General features: G+C 42.7%; 1 protein-coding gene across 3 annotated transcripts in view; it reads left to right on the forward strand.

Moving 5' to 3' along the window:
* Nucleotides 1-18,003, forward strand: part of pola1 (polymerase (DNA directed), alpha 1) — a 76,293-nt gene that overhangs the window by 11,245 nt on the left and 47,045 nt on the right. For all 3 annotated transcript variants that reach the window (XM_056433518.1, XM_056433520.1, XM_056433519.1), the window contains 26 exons: nt 1,085-1,355; nt 1,861-1,988; nt 2,507-2,603; nt 2,687-2,764; nt 2,893-3,005; nt 3,113-3,175; nt 3,525-3,626; nt 3,739-3,892; nt 3,989-4,154; nt 4,325-4,497; nt 4,635-4,747; nt 4,991-5,104; nt 5,190-5,264; nt 5,380-5,518; nt 5,642-5,796; nt 5,911-5,995; nt 6,143-6,204; nt 6,545-6,634; nt 6,742-6,858; nt 6,948-7,123; nt 8,065-8,194; nt 8,340-8,459; nt 8,541-8,631; nt 8,708-8,835; nt 9,052-9,198; nt 9,415-9,537. In XM_056433518.1, coding sequence (XP_056289493.1) covers nt 1,316-1,355; nt 1,861-1,988; nt 2,507-2,603; nt 2,687-2,764; nt 2,893-3,005; nt 3,113-3,175; nt 3,525-3,626; nt 3,739-3,892; nt 3,989-4,154; nt 4,325-4,497; nt 4,635-4,747; nt 4,991-5,104; nt 5,190-5,264; nt 5,380-5,518; nt 5,642-5,796; nt 5,911-5,995; nt 6,143-6,204; nt 6,545-6,634; nt 6,742-6,858; nt 6,948-7,123; nt 8,065-8,194; nt 8,340-8,459; nt 8,541-8,631; nt 8,708-8,835; nt 9,052-9,198; nt 9,415-9,537 — 2,979 coding nt within the window. In that variant the 5' untranslated portion in view covers nt 1,085-1,315. The remainder of the gene's footprint in view (nt 1-1,084; nt 1,356-1,860; nt 1,989-2,506; nt 2,604-2,686; nt 2,765-2,892; nt 3,006-3,112; nt 3,176-3,524; nt 3,627-3,738; nt 3,893-3,988; nt 4,155-4,324; nt 4,498-4,634; nt 4,748-4,990; nt 5,105-5,189; nt 5,265-5,379; nt 5,519-5,641; nt 5,797-5,910; nt 5,996-6,142; nt 6,205-6,544; nt 6,635-6,741; nt 6,859-6,947; nt 7,124-8,064; nt 8,195-8,339; nt 8,460-8,540; nt 8,632-8,707; nt 8,836-9,051; nt 9,199-9,414; nt 9,538-18,003) is intronic.

Here is an 18,003-nt window from a genome sequence, read left to right on the forward strand (position 1 = left end):
CTGCCTTCTCCTTAGTCGATGGTTGTCTTTCCTCCAGCGCAGCGGGCGCGAGCAGCCCGTCTGTCCAGTCTGTCCAAAAGGACAGATCAGCTGCTCACTGCTGATGAGCTGCGACAACTATGGGCCACGGTCCATTTAGCAGACCGTACAGTAACACCCGGCGCTGTACATTCACGAACCCTCTTTCTTTACCGGAGCGACGAAAGCGGAGCCGCGCGCAAAATCTGCATGGCCTAATGTAAAAAAAAAAAAGTGAACGATGTGTTTTACAAAACAAAAACAAGTACAAGATGGTTATAGCCACAAATAAAAGGGCAACAACAAACGTCAACCCACACTTAGATAATTCGTTTGAACATTTGCACATTTGTACACAATGTATTTGCCAATTGATAACACAAACTTTTTGTTTTGCCACTGAAGTTACCATATGATGGTGAACTTAAACTCATCACACTGTAGGCTAGTGTAAAATAGGTCTGGGGATGAAGGACAAAACAAGCTTTGTGTTTTCATTGTTGGACGCACTCTGTCTTTGTGGCCCCAATCTAGGACAGGAACCCATTGTGCCCTACAAAGTCCCGTCTGACTGCCATGGAAACGAGCTTTACCGGGAAACACAGGGATGGCCATTGACTTAGAAAAAGAGGGAGGCTAATAGTCTAATCCTATCGTTTGAGTACACGGTTGTAATAGTATTGCTAAAATGCAAACACCATGAACTCTGGACTTGAGTCTTGAACAATATGATAGGACTTGATGGAAAAGGTACCTTTCTTAACTATCTCTCTGTTGGGTCTAGGGTTTATGTTTATTGAACATAATATAAATATTTAATATTTATATTATATTTATATTATATTTATATTATATAAATAATATATGCAAGGACTTTGAGAAAAGTTATGGTTGATCTTTTTTAAACGTGTTATATACTGGCTATTAACGGGGGCATTTACAATGAGAGTAGCCTCCTGAATTATGAACATTTTATTATATTAGTTATTTATCATTTATGTCAGATAAATGTATTTTAAAGTATTTCGAGTCTACATGAATAAATCGTGTACTTTTTGTGTTCCAGATCCTGTGGAGTAAACGATCAAATTGAACAAGACTGCCCCCGTGCGGACGGAGCGGAAACATCGCTTCATTTTACTGGCTGACACGCTGACAGCCACGCGACGTCACTTCCGGCATATGACTTTCCCCGGGAATCTGATTTGGCGCGGACTGTTCGGTTGTTGTGTTGATCGGCCCCGTCGTGTTGAGCAGCTGTCACTGAGCAAACGTCGAAGCCAAAAGAGTTGAAGTCATGGCGCCAGTATCAAACCCAGAGAAAGACGCGGACGGCGGTGAGTTTTACTTTCGCGCTGCTCGCCAGCGGCGGGACTTCCACAGGGAAAGTAAAGAAGTTAGCTAACACGTTAGCAAGCTTACCATATCATTCTACAACAAGGGGCACGCGTAGGCCATTGAAACTGTGAGTGTATTAAAATGCACTACATAGCTAACACTAACACTTTCCCATATGAGCCTAGTGTGTATACGGCTTAAGAGAGAATAGCAGACATGGGCGATGTGAGCTAACTCTTTGGTGCACTGTTGTCCTTTTCAGACCTCACTTTGTCTCCACTGCAGCTTTAATGGCGCGTGTTTAAGATCTAGTCATGAACGAATCCTCGTATGCATGACAGTAAATGTACCAAGAGTGTCACTAATTAGCGGTTTCATGTTCACAAATCAGAGGGTGGAGCCACTTGTTGTGTCACTCCCTTCCATTGTGACAATCCCTCCGCAAGGGAGACGGTCACGTTCATACCTGCTTCTGCGTCGCCATGTCGATGCGTCTCTCCTCAGACGATGGAGGTGATGCCTGCAGTCTGGCAAGGACTCGCCCCAAACGGGAGAAGCGAGAGAAGGTGGGAAGGAAGTCCGCGCTGGAGCAGCTTAAGAAAGCAAAGCTGGGGGAGAAGATCAAATATGAGGTGAGGAGCCTAGGTGTTGTCCAGAGACGTTAATGTGTTGTTCCTCCTTAATGATATCGTGAGACCCTTATCAATTCACTTGTTAGACTCCATTAGCAAAGTGTATACTGATCTGGCCTTTGGAATGACAAAATACTTGTGCCTGGAAGAAATTAGAATTTATTTTATTGTATCCATTTTGCCTCAAGTATGAGCTGTTTCGATCAAATGTTTTCCACCACGAAGAGCCGTCATCTGTTCTAGATCAAAATATGAGTTAATTAAAAGATAATTGTTCTTCTTTTGGCATGTTTTCTATTTTTGGAAATGTTACACAGTTAATGATCGATGAATTGAAAGAATAATCACCGGATGAAACTATACTAGAAATAATAAACCCTATGTTTTAAAAGTAATATTTTTGTATATCATATTTATTTACGGTTCATACATACATACTGTATGGTATTTATGCAAAATGTTATATTCACGAGTCCTTGTTATATAGGTTATGGTCAACCTGTGTTTGTCTTTTCCAGGTGGAAGAGTTTACAAGTGTGTATGAGGAGGTGGACGAGCAGCAGTACTCGAAGATAGTACGGGACAGACAAGAGGATGACTGGATTATTGATGATGGTGAGTCTCCTGCTGCAGCTACTGGGAATATATGTGATGGTGAGGTCCAAAGTTAAAGCTTGTCTTTGCTCCTCATCTCTCAGATGGAACTGGATATGTGGAAGATGGAAGAGAAATCTTTGACGATGATTTGGACGATGATGTAGTTGAAAGCAAAAAAGGTAAACATTCATACAGTATTGAATTGTACATTTGGGTATGATGAGTGTGGGGCAAAGTACAGACAATCTTTTTGTACAAAGAGTGATTTATCATTTTCTGTGCTAATATGTTTTGTTTGTATTTGCAGGAAAAGGTTCTAAAGGAGCCGACTCAAAGAAAAATGTGAAGAAATCTGCTGTAGCAAAGTCCAACACCATAAAGAGCCTCTTCATGAACAGTAATGTCAAGAGGCCTGCTGAGGTGCGTTTCTGCTAACGGCTATGTGCAGATTTTAACTTAAAATAAAAGATGTTCTACACTGTTTTCTGATCTTGTCTTGACCATAAGCATCATTTTGTCACTTGCAGAAAGACGTGGACCTGTCCAAAGATGACCTATTAGGAGACATCTTGCAGGACCTGCACTCTGAGGTTGGCACCATAGCTAGACGATGCAGAACGTCAACAGTGTTTCACACAAATAACCCAATGGCTCCTGCACATTGACATCAACTCATTGCCTTGTAGCTGATGTGTAATGAGTGAGCAAGTCATGTTTTTCAAAGGGATCAATAAATTACGGGGACAAAGTGCTGTTAAAATATTAAAAAATTAAACCTGTGATCAGTCATTTTACCGTCACAGTTAGTTAATAGGGTTTTGGCTAGTTTCTTACTCGGTGGTCTTCATAGCCAACCTCTCCACCTCTTCATTGTCCATCCCTAATTAGAGGTGTTGTGATAATTGCTTTTAAAATCTCTCTTCCCCTCTGTCTTCCCAGAAGTCAACTCTTCTGACTCTTCCCCCAGTGGTCACGCTAAAGAAAAAGAAACCTCTTGGATCACCCATGAATCCCTTTTCGATCAAACCTCAGATGACAAAGGTATCTTTTAAACTCATATAATTGAAAGTGTCTTTAAACTACTTCACTTGCCAAATTATACAGTTTATATTCAATAATTCTAAACTGTTGTATGTCCCTTCTCTAATACCAGGAGTCACACTCGGCTACAGGGTCTAAGGCCAAAGTTATTAGGCCACCACCTTCTGACTCGACCCCCAGGTCATCAGCCCGCCTCCCTCCCACCGCACCGGCTCCTCTTATAGAGAAGCAGAAGGCCAAAGTGAAGAAGTTGGATGAAGAGCAAGGTGAGAAATACTGATACAGCTCTGCTAGCTTTTTGCCCCTTCTCTTGCTTCTAGCATCAATAATGAACGTGCCTTTTTATGAAAATGTGTTCTTAGTTAATGACACTCTGGGATTTGATGGGGTGGACTTCGATGAGCCGATGGAGGTCGGGCTTGAGGAGGAGACGCCTGCACTTAAAGATAATGCAGAGTCTTCACATAAAGCAGAAGGGGCAGCAGTTAAAGTGGAGCCAAAAGCAGAGCCACAGGACCCGGTCTTATTGTAAGTCTTATATCGGCTTTGTTTGCTTCTACTTTTGACGTTTTTTTTCAAGCTCGATATTAAAATGCTGTACGTACTTTAAATATGCTGAGCTAACATGTAAGTCCCTCAAACATGTTTCAAAGGTGAAAAGCAAGCTTCCGTTGTAGCATCTTCATTTCTCCTTCCAGGCCGAGCAGGATCGGAAGCTCGTGGGGACAAGAGGAGGACGATGGAGTCAGCGAGGCTCCAACAGAGATACAGGTCGACTCCAGCCAGCTCCCATTGGTGGAGGGAGCAGAAGGGGAGCAGGTTTTCCGCTTCTATTGGTTGGATGCCTTTGAAGACCCCTACAACAAACCAGGTAAGGCATATTCATTGAGTGAATATAAATATATATGTATACTGTATCGTGGATGCTGATCATGTTACTCCATAATCCAAAGATCCTGCAGCGATTTTTCACGTGCTTCCTGATATTTTAACTCATCTTTCGACTAGGTGTGGTGTACTTGTTTGGGAAAGTGTGGATTGAGTCTGCACAGTCTCATGTCAGCTGCTGTGTCACTGTCAAGAACATTGAGCGGACCATGTACTTCCTGCCTCGCGAATATGTAAGTGTCCTTCTCTGTCACATTACTGCCTTATAACATGCCATATTACGTCATGAAAACTAGGTTTCTACCTTCTGTACTTTTTGTTGAAAACCTCATTGAGCTCAATGAATAATCACTGTTATTACGAGATAGTTGCTCTTATTACTGCGACGAGAGGTCGGGTTACATGTTGAGATTCAGTTGCCATCACCAACTCTTTGGGGGGGGAATTCTTTTAATTGTTTTTGTTTCCATAAACAGAAAATTAACACCAAGACCGAGGAGGTGACGGACACTCCCGTCGGAATTATGGACGTTTACCAGGAGTTTAACGAACTCTCAGAGAAGTTCAGAATCATGAAGTTCAAGTCCAAGGTCGGTGCCAGCTTTGGTTATGCCTGTATGACTGTAATTTGGCAGCTTTTCCACATTTGTAACTGGGGCTTGTTTTTCTCTGCAGAAAGTGGAGAAGAGCTACGCTTTTGAGATTCCTGATGTGTCCACTCAGTGCGAGTACCTGGAAGTCAGATATTCTGTGAGTGGATGTTCACACCTTTCTAGATTTTAGGTAGAAGTGGTCCAGGGTTGTATGATTAACATTTTTTAAAATAATAACCCGTTTGTCTATGTTTAAAACAATGGTTTTGCAGGCTGAGTTCCCTGCACTGCCTTCAGGCCTTAAGGGGGTGACCTTTTCCCACATTTTTGGATCCAACACTTCCAGCCTGGAGCACTTCCTCCTCAGCAGGAAGATTAAAGGGCCTTGCTGGCTGGACATCAAGACACCACGTAAGGAGGCTTTTCGAATTACTGATTTAACATCTTTCATTTAGTTTAACTTAATTTAGATTTCTATGTGAACAATGAATTTAATGCTTGAAAATTAACGTGTACTCACTTTGTCTGTGTTAGAGCTGGTCAGCCAACCAGTCAGCTGGTGTAAGGTGGAGGCTGTAGCCTTGAGGAGTGACCTGGTCACTGTGGTCAGAGACCTGTCCCCTCCACCCATCACCATCATGTCCATCAGCCTCAAGACGATCCAGAACCCCAAGACGCACCACAACGAGGTCAGAATGAATGAGATGTGTTTGTGTTATTTAGCCGAGTTATTTCCTGCTGTGCTCGGACAAACTGAGTTCCTTCGTGATCAAGGACCTGATGATGTAATTATTCCCCTGCAGATTGTGTCCCTGGCTGCTCTAATCCACTACCAGTTCCATGTGGATAAAGCTTCACCTCAACCTCCATACCAGACCCATTTTTGTGGTAAGTTAGTTAAACTCCCATTATTTATTGTTTTCATTGTACTGCATGAGTGCAATATAATTTCCAAGCTCAATTGACAAGTAATCTGAGAGAAGGGTAAATGCTAAATGTTTTGGACCTGTTATAATATTCTTTTTGTCTTTGCAGTGGTCAGTAAACCGGCTGACTGTATCTTCCCCTACGACTTCAAAGATGCTGTGAAGAAGAGGGTGAGTGGCCAATAGGCTGCAGAGCTCAGCTTGATGCAAGAAACAAAAAAAGGCTTGTGTATCATAATTTGCAGAAAGATCAGTGCTTTGTATCTTTATAGGATAATAACAGATGTATCGGGGATATAAAGTTGCTAGCAAAGGACAACAAACAATATCGTAAACTTTATTCATGTGGCACTTCGATAAATAACATTTTCTACAGGACTTTACAGAATTGTAGTTTGGTTTAACTTGAACAAATAGTTAATTCCATTTAATTGATGGAGGGCATATATTTGCCTCTGTTTTCTTCATTGTATTTGACCAAAAGAGTAACGTGTCTCCCCTCTTCTGTCAGAACGGCAAAGTGGAGATAGCTGCCACAGAGAGGACTCTGCTTGGCTTCTTCCTGGCCAAGTTGCACAAAATTGACCCTGATGTGCTGGTGGTGAGTAGGACATGTTTGCGTAGAGTCATTTAATACAATTTCAATTGAATGTGCAGTGTTTCGTCATGGTCAAAATGATTATGCTTATCTCTATTCTTTTCCTGCAGGGTCACGACATCTTTGGTTTTGACCTGGAGGTGATTCTGCAGAGGATCAATGTGTGCAAGGTTCCCCACTGGTCTAAAATTGGACGCCTCAGGAGGGCCACTATGCCCAAGCTAGGGGTAAGAAGAAGAAGACAAATCCAAAGCAGTATATATTTTTTGTTTTTAATACCATATTGTACATCACTGTACGCTGTTGTATGCGGCAGGGTCGCGGTGCCTTTGCAGAGAAGAGCGCAACCTGCGGCCGTCTGGTGTGCGACGTGGAGATGTCTGCCAAGGAGCTGATTCGCTGTAAAAGTTATCATCTGACTGAACTAGCGACACAGGTGTTGAAGATGGAGAGAGTCACAGTACCTCAGGAAAACATCAAGAACCTCTACAGGTGCGTATGTCCTCGACAGGAAAGATGAAACCAAATCAGAAAAAAAACATTGTTTGAAATTGAGCGTCTGCATGTATGCAGGTACAGAAAAGGGATAACTCTACTAGGGCTGCTGCAACAAATCGATAAAAATCGATTATTAGAACAGTTGGCAACGAATTTCATTATCTATTTGTTGTGTCGTGCGATTATTACGCCACTCAATAATTTGTGGAGATGTTTGAGTATTAAAAAAGTTGAGCACAGAGCAGAGCAACAAAAAAAGAGCGGAGGTAGAGGACAGACCATAATGCTGCGTTGCTAAAGCCAATCGGCGCTGAGACGTTCCGCCCGTCATCACTGGCGTCATGCCGTTGGTGATTCTGCTGCTAAACGAGTAGCGCTGGAAGCGTAAGTTATTCAGACAGTCACCGAGCTGTGTGAGCCTACGGATGATGTTATATGTTCTATATAAATATGATATTAATGTTATGAACCCAAACACGAGGGTGTTCGATGTTCCGACGTTTGTGGGATGTCCACAACAAGTATAAAGCAGAACGAGTGGTTAGTTCTTCAGTGGTTTGATGGCGGAAATGATAACCTTTCCACAGAGATAAGCCACGCCCCCTCTCAGGTGTGAATGTACCACAAATAGTCGGGTAAGTAAACTCACAAAAGTAAAGTGTGTCAGTTATGTTTTTTAATAAAGTTTGGGAAATTAATGTTTTTTTATCCGATTCATCAAATAAAAAAAAACCCAACAGCATTACTTGAAAAAATAATCTACAGATTAATCGATTATTAAAATAATCGTTAGTTGCAGCCCTAAACTCAACACATTAACATCAGTTATTTGCTTGACCTGTTCTATGGAAAGTTTGATTAAGTTGTTGCCTTGCATACATCCACGGGGACCAAAAAACTGTATCCTAAAATATGTATTTGTGTGTTCGTATCAGCGACTCTCCTCACCTGCTCTACCTGTTGGAGTTGACATGGACAGATGCCAAGCTGATCCTCCAGATCATGTGTGAGCTCAACGTGCTGCCACTGGCCCTGCAGATCACCAACATCGCTGGCAACGTCATGGTAACACTTTTTACCTTTAAAGATACATCACCCCTCAGCCTTGCTTCAGGTTTCTTAAGTTAAATGCAACCTCTGGTTTTTGTCCTTGTGGTTATTGGCCTCCTGCTTCAGTCAAACCTCATCTCTTCCTGCTTTGCTTCTGCAGTCTCGTACTCTGATGGGTGGTCGCGCTGAGAGGAACGAGTTCCTGTTGCTTCACGCCTTCCACGACAAAAACTACATCGTCCCCGACAAACCCTCCTTCAAGAAGACCCAGCTGGAAACGGTAAAGCCACACTCGGGCTCATTCTTTAGTCGTGTACAGCCGTGTGACGCATGTTTCATGCTCATTATCTCTTGGTCCCAGGTCGAGGGAGAAGACGACGTGGACGCAGGGAAAGGCAAGCGGAAGAAGAAAGCAGCCTACGCTGGAGGTCTGGTGCTGGATCCTAAAGTTGGTACGTCAGGGTTTTTAGTTTAAAATCTTGTTTTCTGTCTGTCTACATGTTTCTATAACCTCCTTTTCTCTCTCAGGTTTCTACGACAAGTTTGTGCTGCTGCTTGACTTCAACAGCCTGTATCCCTCAATCATCCAAGAGTTCAACATCTGCTTCACCACTGTCCAGCGGGAGGCTTACAACAAAGGGAAAAAGAAGAATGAGGTGTTTTTTCATATGTTTATTTTAGAAACTGGTCTGTTTTTGTCACAAAAATGATACATTAATAAATTAGTTATCTAAAACTATTTACAGTGAAAAACATGTTCTAGATTGAGCCCAATGATCCTGGTTCAGAGGTCTAAAGCAACACATCATCATCCCCAGTCTGACCATAGAAAATGTCCCGCTAACCTCCGACTCTTGTGTCCATGGTAACAGGAGTGGTCAGATGAGATTCCCGAAATTCCAGATAAAGACCTGGAGATGGGAATTTTGCCCAAAGAAATCAGGAAGCTGGTCGAGCGGCGTAAACAGGTCAAACAGTTGATGAAACAGCAAGACATAAACCCAGACCTCTACCTGCAGGTACACACACACACACACACACACACACACGCACACACACTACAAACCACACACCAAACATGGGAAAGGACAACTGTGGCCTGTCACTTCCCTGTGATGTTTCTGTCTTCAACCGTTTCTACTTCCCTTTGAGACAACTTCTGAATCTTGGAGTTTCAAGGACAATTCTAACCCTGTAAATCAGTTTGGTCTAATTTGAGTCCGTCTGTCCTTCAGTATGACATTCGTCAGAAGGCCCTCAAGCTGACTGCCAACAGTATGTACGGCTGCCTGGGATTCAGCTTCAGCCGCTTCTACGCCAAGCCACTCGCTGCGCTGGTCACACACAAAGGTCGAGAGGTGAGTCCAACCCCCATGCTGCACAGTAATGCCTCTAGCCTTAATGGGACGTTCTAAGTTGTAGGGGTTGCACCTCTGAGAGCCAGTAGAGGTCAAAATATACTGAACTAAAATTAGTTAATGGATAAACTGAAGTTGTACATGTATTACAGGATGCAATTAAAGCAGACAGGGCATACAAAGTCAGGGTTTTTCCTGGGTCAAAAAGGGTCTTCGATTACTATTGATCAAAACAGAACGAGGGTTCGGCTGTAGCCGACTTGAAACATACTATTGAGAACATATTCGCTGACATGCACCTGATGAACACAGTTTTTATTTATTTTATTTTTTTCCATCGCAGACTTTTTTTTGCCTTAGGCGCTCGGGATTTGTCATAGGCGCTCGGGAAAACGGCTTCGGCGCGCGCCCAAATTTTCTCTATGCAGGAAAAACCCTGCAAAGTACACTCAACACTGATTAAATAATAAGTATATTTTGTGATTTTAGTCACTAGAAGAAAAAACTAAACACTAAACACAATTTTAGCACCACAAGAGGGCACTGGTACATCACATTTCACATTAGTTCACCATTCATTCCTCTATCCCCCTTTTTCATCTTCTATTTCTGTTTTTCTCCCATTTGTCATCCTCATTACAAAATGATCTCTTCCTCCCTTACCCTGTTCCAAATATGTTCATTCCCTCAAGATCATTTTGTCAGTATAAAAGACCTGTTGTGTTGTCTGTGATATCAATAGCTCACACAGGCACACACAATCTCTGCATACAAAGTATGGTTGTGTAATGACTTCTTTCAACACACACAAATGGAACAAAATAGGCATGTACGCTCAATAAATTGGCACACAGAGGCGTGTGTCCTGCATAACACAAACGACTAAATCTGGTATCGTAACTGAACACCACACGCACACACACACTCACACACACTCTCTCTCCCACCATGTCTGTCATCGTACTCATGTTCATTTAATGAGCTCCAACAGTACACATCCTCAGCAGAGGTGTCAAGCTTTGCCTCAGGGGAGTCCTTCATTAAGATCCCCTTACACACTCATTGTGTTCTCTAAAAGAGGGCATGGCAGTAACAGGGCGTGCGTGTGTGTGTTATTTTGTCAGTCTGTTTGTGCCTCCAGTCATGCTCGTTGTTCAACTGACAGCGCTACTTTGTAAAAGGTGCACATTTGACTCTCTGGTCCAGGTGGGAGTTTCTCTCCCTGCAGACTTCCTGCTTGTTTCTTCGATAACAGCCAGGGGCAGATCGGTTAATCACATTTGACCTCGTTCAGGTTTTATTTAATCCAGAACCACAAACTCGGCTGCATTCACATTATGTGGAATGGTGACAGCGCGTGACAAGTCTACATTCCTAATAGTTAAAGAGCCTTGAATTATATTAAATGTTGTAGGTGTAAACAAATTTGGTTGTTTTTAAAACTTCAACAAAAATAAGGATCTTGTAGCATTGTTGAAGTATTTTGGAGCAAAATGGTGGCAGTTTAGGTTTGTTTCATGTATTATGTGTTTCCATTCACATACCCTACAATTAGGGCTCGGGGATAATTCAATATATTAGTTTATCGTCTGTCAATGGAATCATATCGTGTTGAAATCATATTGAGATTTCATAATATACACTTATGTAGTCTAAATTGTTAACAAGCTCATACTGACTCAAGTTTTTAATTCAAACAGGAGGTTCAAAACCATTTGATTATTTCATGTAAACTTTTTAGTTCTTGAATTGCCAGTAAATCTTTTATATCGTGATACATATATTGTTGTTGAGTTTTGACATAACCTATATATCAGGGTAGAATAATTTGTCCACCCCGCCCACCCAAAGCCCTAATGGTGGCGCAACGGGGACGCTTTGTTGTGGTTCTTTACACAACTCTTTATTCGTAGCTGGGTGCAAACCTTTTATCATATGGGATACGAAGAGACAATTATTTCCTTGATCTTAGTTGATCCTTTAGCAGGTGTTGTGGCGGCTGCTGCCATCTTGTGAATTTCCCAGAGCCACACACTTCTCCCACTCAGTGTGCGTCTGTTTGAGATGCTGGAATGAATTAGTCGCGGTGCTGCTTTTAGTCGCCGCAGACTTCAGAAAAACTTTGGGAGCTCGGGAGAAGTGGTGGTGGTGGTGGTGGTTAGGGGCTGTAATTACCCAAGTTATAGTGAAAACCACCCTTTATATTTTCGACCATACTTTCAATTTGAGGTCATTCATAAAACTGATTTATCGCCCAGCCTTATACACGGCTGCATGTAAACAGGATTATCAGTGAAATATTCATATTTGTTTACCATGTAAACAGCTCAGTAGGAATATTATCTTTTGCAGAATAAAGGCCAAAAAGCTGAATATTAAGAGCATATAAACATAGTCATTGACGGCAGCGGTTACATCGCACACAAGTAACACAACATAACAGTCAATTACCTCCAGAGACAGGAAAACATGGTGAAAAGATATGTTATACGATTTAGTGAGAAACTGCCACTCAATACTTCTGCCCTCAGGGACTCTCACCTGTTTCTGTTTACATACCAACTTCTGGCCAGGAGTAACAGCTACCGTGTTGACTTATATTCTGATAGTTTTTAATAGATTTATTTCTGTTTAAATAGTTTCAGGTCTACTTTGCTTCCAGCCAGTATAATGAGGGGACAGTCAACTAATTAGATTGTGTTTTATTAGGGCTTAACTTCATTAGTTCATTACATGCAGTGGAGAGTGACATGCCAAACTGACAGAGACGCACATCAAAAGGTCATCAGTCAGATCTGAACCCACAGTGGGCGGATTTCCTGGCATGGACCTCCACCATGCTGAGTTAGCCGGAGATCCCACTTTGCACAATCTTAGTGTTTTGTTTACTTTGTATCCATGACCCGAGACTCACATCTATTTATACATCAACAACCAGGGTGTTCCACTGTAATTGAGATGCTGTGAATAATGTTTAGGATAATTAAGTGTTCTCTAAAATCTATGTTTTGGAGATTTATTTCTTTGATTTTTCAGTCTAAATCTTTGATATCTTGATATGATCCGGTTGGTCGAACTGGACTTTCATTTGCCATTTTATTTAAGTACTCGTGTTCATTTATCTGACCTGCTAATTATTTTGTTATTTGGATTGACCATGTTCCAGTTAAGACGGCTTCTCTAAAGCTGCAGTATTTGGGCCATCACACTCCGACTGTACGAATACCGGCTGACTGGAAAAGAAGCCGAGGGCCGTTTGGTTCAGGTAACAGTTTAATACCCTTAAGCCATGTAGTTGTTGGTAGTTTCCGACTGCAGCGAGCCAGAAAGGCCGGCTGGCATTTAGTTTCGAGTTTATTTGTGGGTATTGCCGTTTGCCCTCTGGCCCCCATTTTATCGTCACATTTGCACTCTACTTTCATATCAAGATTTAGGAGGCCTTTTATTTTTGTAATTGCAACACGTATACAGACCTCTGTCCGCAGTGTAAATCCACCCTTCGCCGCAATCCCTTCATCTGTTGGAACGAGTGTGTGGCCGAATGTGCATCTGTCCTGTGTATTTATTGATTGGCTTAGCTCTCATCTTTCTCTCACTCTCGTTTTAAATTGAGGCCTAACCCCCCTTTGGCAAGATGGGTCAGATGGGGGGGTGGCGGGGGGGCACAGTGGTTGCTCAGTCCCAGGAGGTTGCAGACGAGGGCCTCACTCTGGGGATGACAGACCCTTGGCGGTGGCTCTTCTGATCAGACTTGCCAAGTTAGGAGGGGAAAGCCCCCACTTAGCTCCCCTCCCGACTCTTGTGTGTGCTTCTTCGGGATGTCTCGTATCCGTCTGTGTGCGTTGATGTACATGTGTCAATGCGTGTGCGCGCACAAGTGCTACTGGCCGAACTCTGCCCTTTGTCGGGGGACCATTTGTTGTGGCCCGGCTCTTTCCTGGTATGTGTGCGGGTATTAAGGGGGGGATGATGGGTATTAAGAGGAAGGTGAAGGTTTAGGATTACACAGCCACAGATTGATGTCCCCCTCAACCCCTCAGTGTTATTTTAGGTTCTTTTGTATGTCCGCCAGAGAACAGTTTGGTGCAGAGAAACCGATATATGGAACACTGACAACTTACGTGGTTATAATTGGCTGATAAATGCATTTGTCATACCAGGAAGACTTTTATTGTCTGCCGACCACTGGCTGATGAATCCCTGACTTCAACTGACAGTTTCACTTTACAAATAGAGAGAACTAAAGGCAGAAAGCAGAGGGTTTTCTACAGAAGCTCAATGCAGATCAGAGATCAGTTGCAGGAAAAACCTCTGCAGTATTTGGCTGGCTGTAGGTGTTCATTTCTGATGTTTATGTTAATGTTGCTAGTCAAAGCAAATAGAGAAGTGTCCGTTAGCTGTCAAGGGCACGACAAACGTTCCTTTGCCTGCAGTGTCTTTTAGATGTAAGAAACAGATTTTTTTCTCAGTTTTCCACTTTTATGATATGTAAACCATCTCTTGTCTCTGGACACAAAGTCCTCCTAATCGAGTGATGTTAACAACAGGGGCTGGTTGAAGCCGTTGATTGTGTTGGAACGCAGATTGGTTTGACATTTGACCCTTTTGCCAGCAAATCTGACAACCATTAGCAGGTGTGTGTGTCTCAGGATGGAGGATGACTCCTGAAAGCCATTCTGCTGTAATTGAGTCTCTGTCCTTGTGTTTAAAAACAGCCTGACAGGAGCTCGTAGTTCACATTTTTGGATGGCATGCAGAGTGAGGGCTAGGATCGGGCTTGAGTAACGGAGCTGAGGGTGTGGAGAGGTCAAAGTTTGGTTGAGGTTAAACCTCTATGTGTGTGTGTGTGTGAGGGTGCTAGTGCTTGTAATTAAGTCTAAGTAAACATTATTGCCTCTGGTGTCCCTCATTCAGATTCTGTATCATTCCTCTCGTCTCAGGAATCATAAATGATTTCCCCGAATTAGACGCAGGAATACCTAAACTGTTTGTGTGTGCGTGTGCGCGCGCCGCGTGTGTCAGTTGATGGAGTGGGAGTTAATATTGTTGTCCCCATTTCTTTCATTCAGGGTCTCAATCGCTTCTACTGTCTCGGATTCACATGGGTCGTTTTTACATTTCCCCGAATTAGATTTAAGAATACATAAGCGTGTGTGTGTGTGTGTGTGTGTGTGTGTGTGTGTGTGTCAGCGCGTGTGTGTGTGTCAGCGCTTGCGTCTGGGGAAATGAGGGCTGCATGTTTCCATGGCCCTGTAGTGCGTAGAGATAGCTTTATTCCTGACAGGAGTGGACTTAACAAATGGTCACATGGGAGCAGTATTGCTATTTTGGCTCCATTAGCTTGTCAGTGAGGGCTGACAGTGGGCAGGACAAGGTTTCAGAATCCAAACTGCGACTTTAGTAACACCTGCTAATGAGGCCGTGTAACACCGGGCTAATGGGGGGGATTATAATTCATCGCGGATTGATTCCACATATGGCGTTTTTGTCAGAGCCATTGATAGAGTTGTAAATGAGAGGATGATTAGTGCGTGGTTTCAGCTCAGATTCATTTGTTCCTTCTATTAAAACCATAAAGTTCCCTGATTAATGACCTGATCTTATCGGCTTTACTGCATTTGTGTTTTTGAACCAAAACATTTACATTCACACCACGTTGACTTTAAGGGAAGTCCGAAAGTTGTAACTCACAACGTATTTATTCCAGCAACAGCTGATTGTTTTGGCCACTTGGGTGCAGACGAAACATGTTGCGAACAAGACATCGACATACCCCCTTTCGTTTTAAGTTGAACGGGTGAGCTTGAGCACAAACAGTGACTTATTTAATCATCCAGCATTTACAGAATAACATCTTTCTTTTTGAGTCATGTTTGGTGCTGAACGGTTGGAGAGAGGGAATAAAATCACTTTGTCATTGTTATCAAAAATACATATTAATAATAGACACTTTAAATTGCACAAAGACAAAAGTCATGTCCTCTTCCTGAACCACCTTTTGTCTGCGCTCTGCAATAACACATTTTAAATGAGCTCATTGACTACCTGCACATACATCATTTATTTGCCTGGCCACATTTGAAGAATTCATTGGTGATTGCTTTGACTGCCACGGGAGAAGTGACTCTTTAGCAAGTTTCGTGTTCAGCTAAATATTTTGTTCCCACATTTTTAATTGAACAGGAGAATTGTTGTCATTGTCGAGTTATTTTGGCTGCAGACAAAGCTTTACAACAGATTGACCCTCCCAGTAGCAGACATGAGAACACAGCAATGGCATCTGCCAGGACAGGTGTGTGTGTGGTGGGGTGGAGAGGGCTTTGCATTCATGCATTCTTGCATGCAAGTAAAATCATTTCAGTGAAAGAAAAATCTTCATTCTCTGGTTGTGTATGGAGGTGTGTGCACATGAGAGCTCACAGTAGCAGAAGAGAGACTAAGATTTTTTTTTAATGCATCTGTGTGTGAGAGATTGTGTTAGTGAATAAGGGGGTCTTTGTGCGTATGTGCATGCATACTCATGCCCCCCCTCCCCAGCTCTGACAGTGGTGTGTTCCTCCACAGGTGCTATTTCAGTCGGCCAACTGTCATCCCAAAATGCTTTTCAACTGAGTGCTTTTCAAAACAATCGTCACTGGTGCCCCAGACTCCTTTTACAAGGGTCCTCTGCCGCACTGAGGTTTAACATACTGCCTCTGATCTCCTGATGAGTGGAGGGGGGATGGGGTGTGACACGTGACACGTATGTACGTGTGTGTGTAGAGGGGTATTGCATTTGTGTGTCTCTCTGTATTATCTTTATTGCTTCACTTCAATCTGTGAACCATTTGTCACTCACCCAGTGCAGATCAGTTAAGACCCATACTCTTATTTAAAATGACAGCCTGGCAAAAGACAAAAGATATTTTGATGAGGAGGCGGGTGGAATGAAATACATGCGAGCAACATCACAACAAGACACATAAATCCCTTCTAGATAAGACCAGCAAATGGCTGAGCAACAGCTGGGGGAAAGGCCCGATATCACAACAAGGCTGAACCTCTCATCAATTAGCATGACAGGGTGCACTATCACACACTAATGGGTACAACCCGTACAGACGAGCAGGTGCACATGCAAAGACATGAGACATTGTTACAAACACCAAATTAAAAAGGATTGCAAGCTGGGAAAAGTCAGATACTGGGCATGGGCAGATTTCACAGTGAGATATTAGAACTACTTATTGACATTCAGATGGGGTTAAATGTACAAATGTATAAATCAAATTCATTCTTTCCAGCTTATTTCTGTTCTTAAAACTCCGGTTCACCCGGCTGCACCAGTCAGCTGGACCAGGTTTGCAATTTATCATGAACCTGTGCTCCTGCAGTTGTCTCCCTCAATCCTTTCATGGCAGCTTTGAGTGTTACAGACTACAGTCGCACCACTTAACCCAACTACATCTTTTAGTAACATTGGCAGGGTCAGATGCCATGAAGTCTGTGTCCTCAAGTCTCAAGGCAGATCGTTGTGTACATTAAGTTTTAAAAATGGGGAGTACAAAGTGAAAATGTCACCTGTAAGCTGTGCAAGTCAGTGTTGAAATGCTGCGGGAACACTTGAACTCTCATGTACGTCTGTCAGGTCCAAAATTATAGCTACAGACTGCAGGAGCTCAAAGATGCAAGCTGCCGGTTTATTTGAAATATGTTTTTATGTCTGAGTTTAGTGGAACGAGTGCAATTCGTATGAGTATTACTTTCATGTAAGTTGGACTGCACGGAGAGATCACGATGGAGGATGTCAGACCTTGTGACCTCATGTTTACAGCTCTTGGTTCCTCTGTAAAAAAGAAATTCAATGTGAACAGGAACCGGACCTGAACTATAGGAACGGGAACGGCTCATTTTTTCCCTTCTGTCCGAACCCAAGAAACGGAACTACATGTGTGCCCTAATTGTTGGCATTTAAAAATAATGCAATTAGTTAACTAATTAAACTGAAATAATACCTGCATCCAAGTTCCCGGTTGTCGTTTTGTATCAGTTTAACCATCTGTTGTTGGGGAACAAGTGCTCAGTGCAAACGCTTTCCTGTTTTCCTCCCTCGTCCTCTTCTTTATGCACATCAGATTTATTGTTCTGCATGTGTTCTTCATAGTTGTCTCAGGACATGCGAGTGGCAGTAGTTAATGGTAATTTATATATATATGCATATGAAGAGGCGTGACATCTCCTTTGGCCGCTGAACCTCCTTGACAAAGAATTTTAAGTGATACCTGAGCCCTCACCTGTATTGTGCCCTGAAATGGAAGCAATTATGAGTCATTAAAAAAGAAAAAGTCATTATTTCACCCCAAAACAAGTCTTGTGTCCTGATCCTTCACACTTGTCGGTTGAACTGCACAATTACTGTCAATCGTAATTAACGCCGAGAAGCTGAGGGGTGAAAGAGGCTGGAGCGTAAGATGACTGAGTGATGTT

This window comes from Pseudoliparis swirei, chromosome 16, assembly GCF_029220125.1.
Source record: "Pseudoliparis swirei isolate HS2019 ecotype Mariana Trench chromosome 16, NWPU_hadal_v1, whole genome shotgun sequence".
NCBI classification, from domain to species: Eukaryota; Metazoa; Chordata; class Actinopteri; order Perciformes; family Liparidae; genus Pseudoliparis; species Pseudoliparis swirei.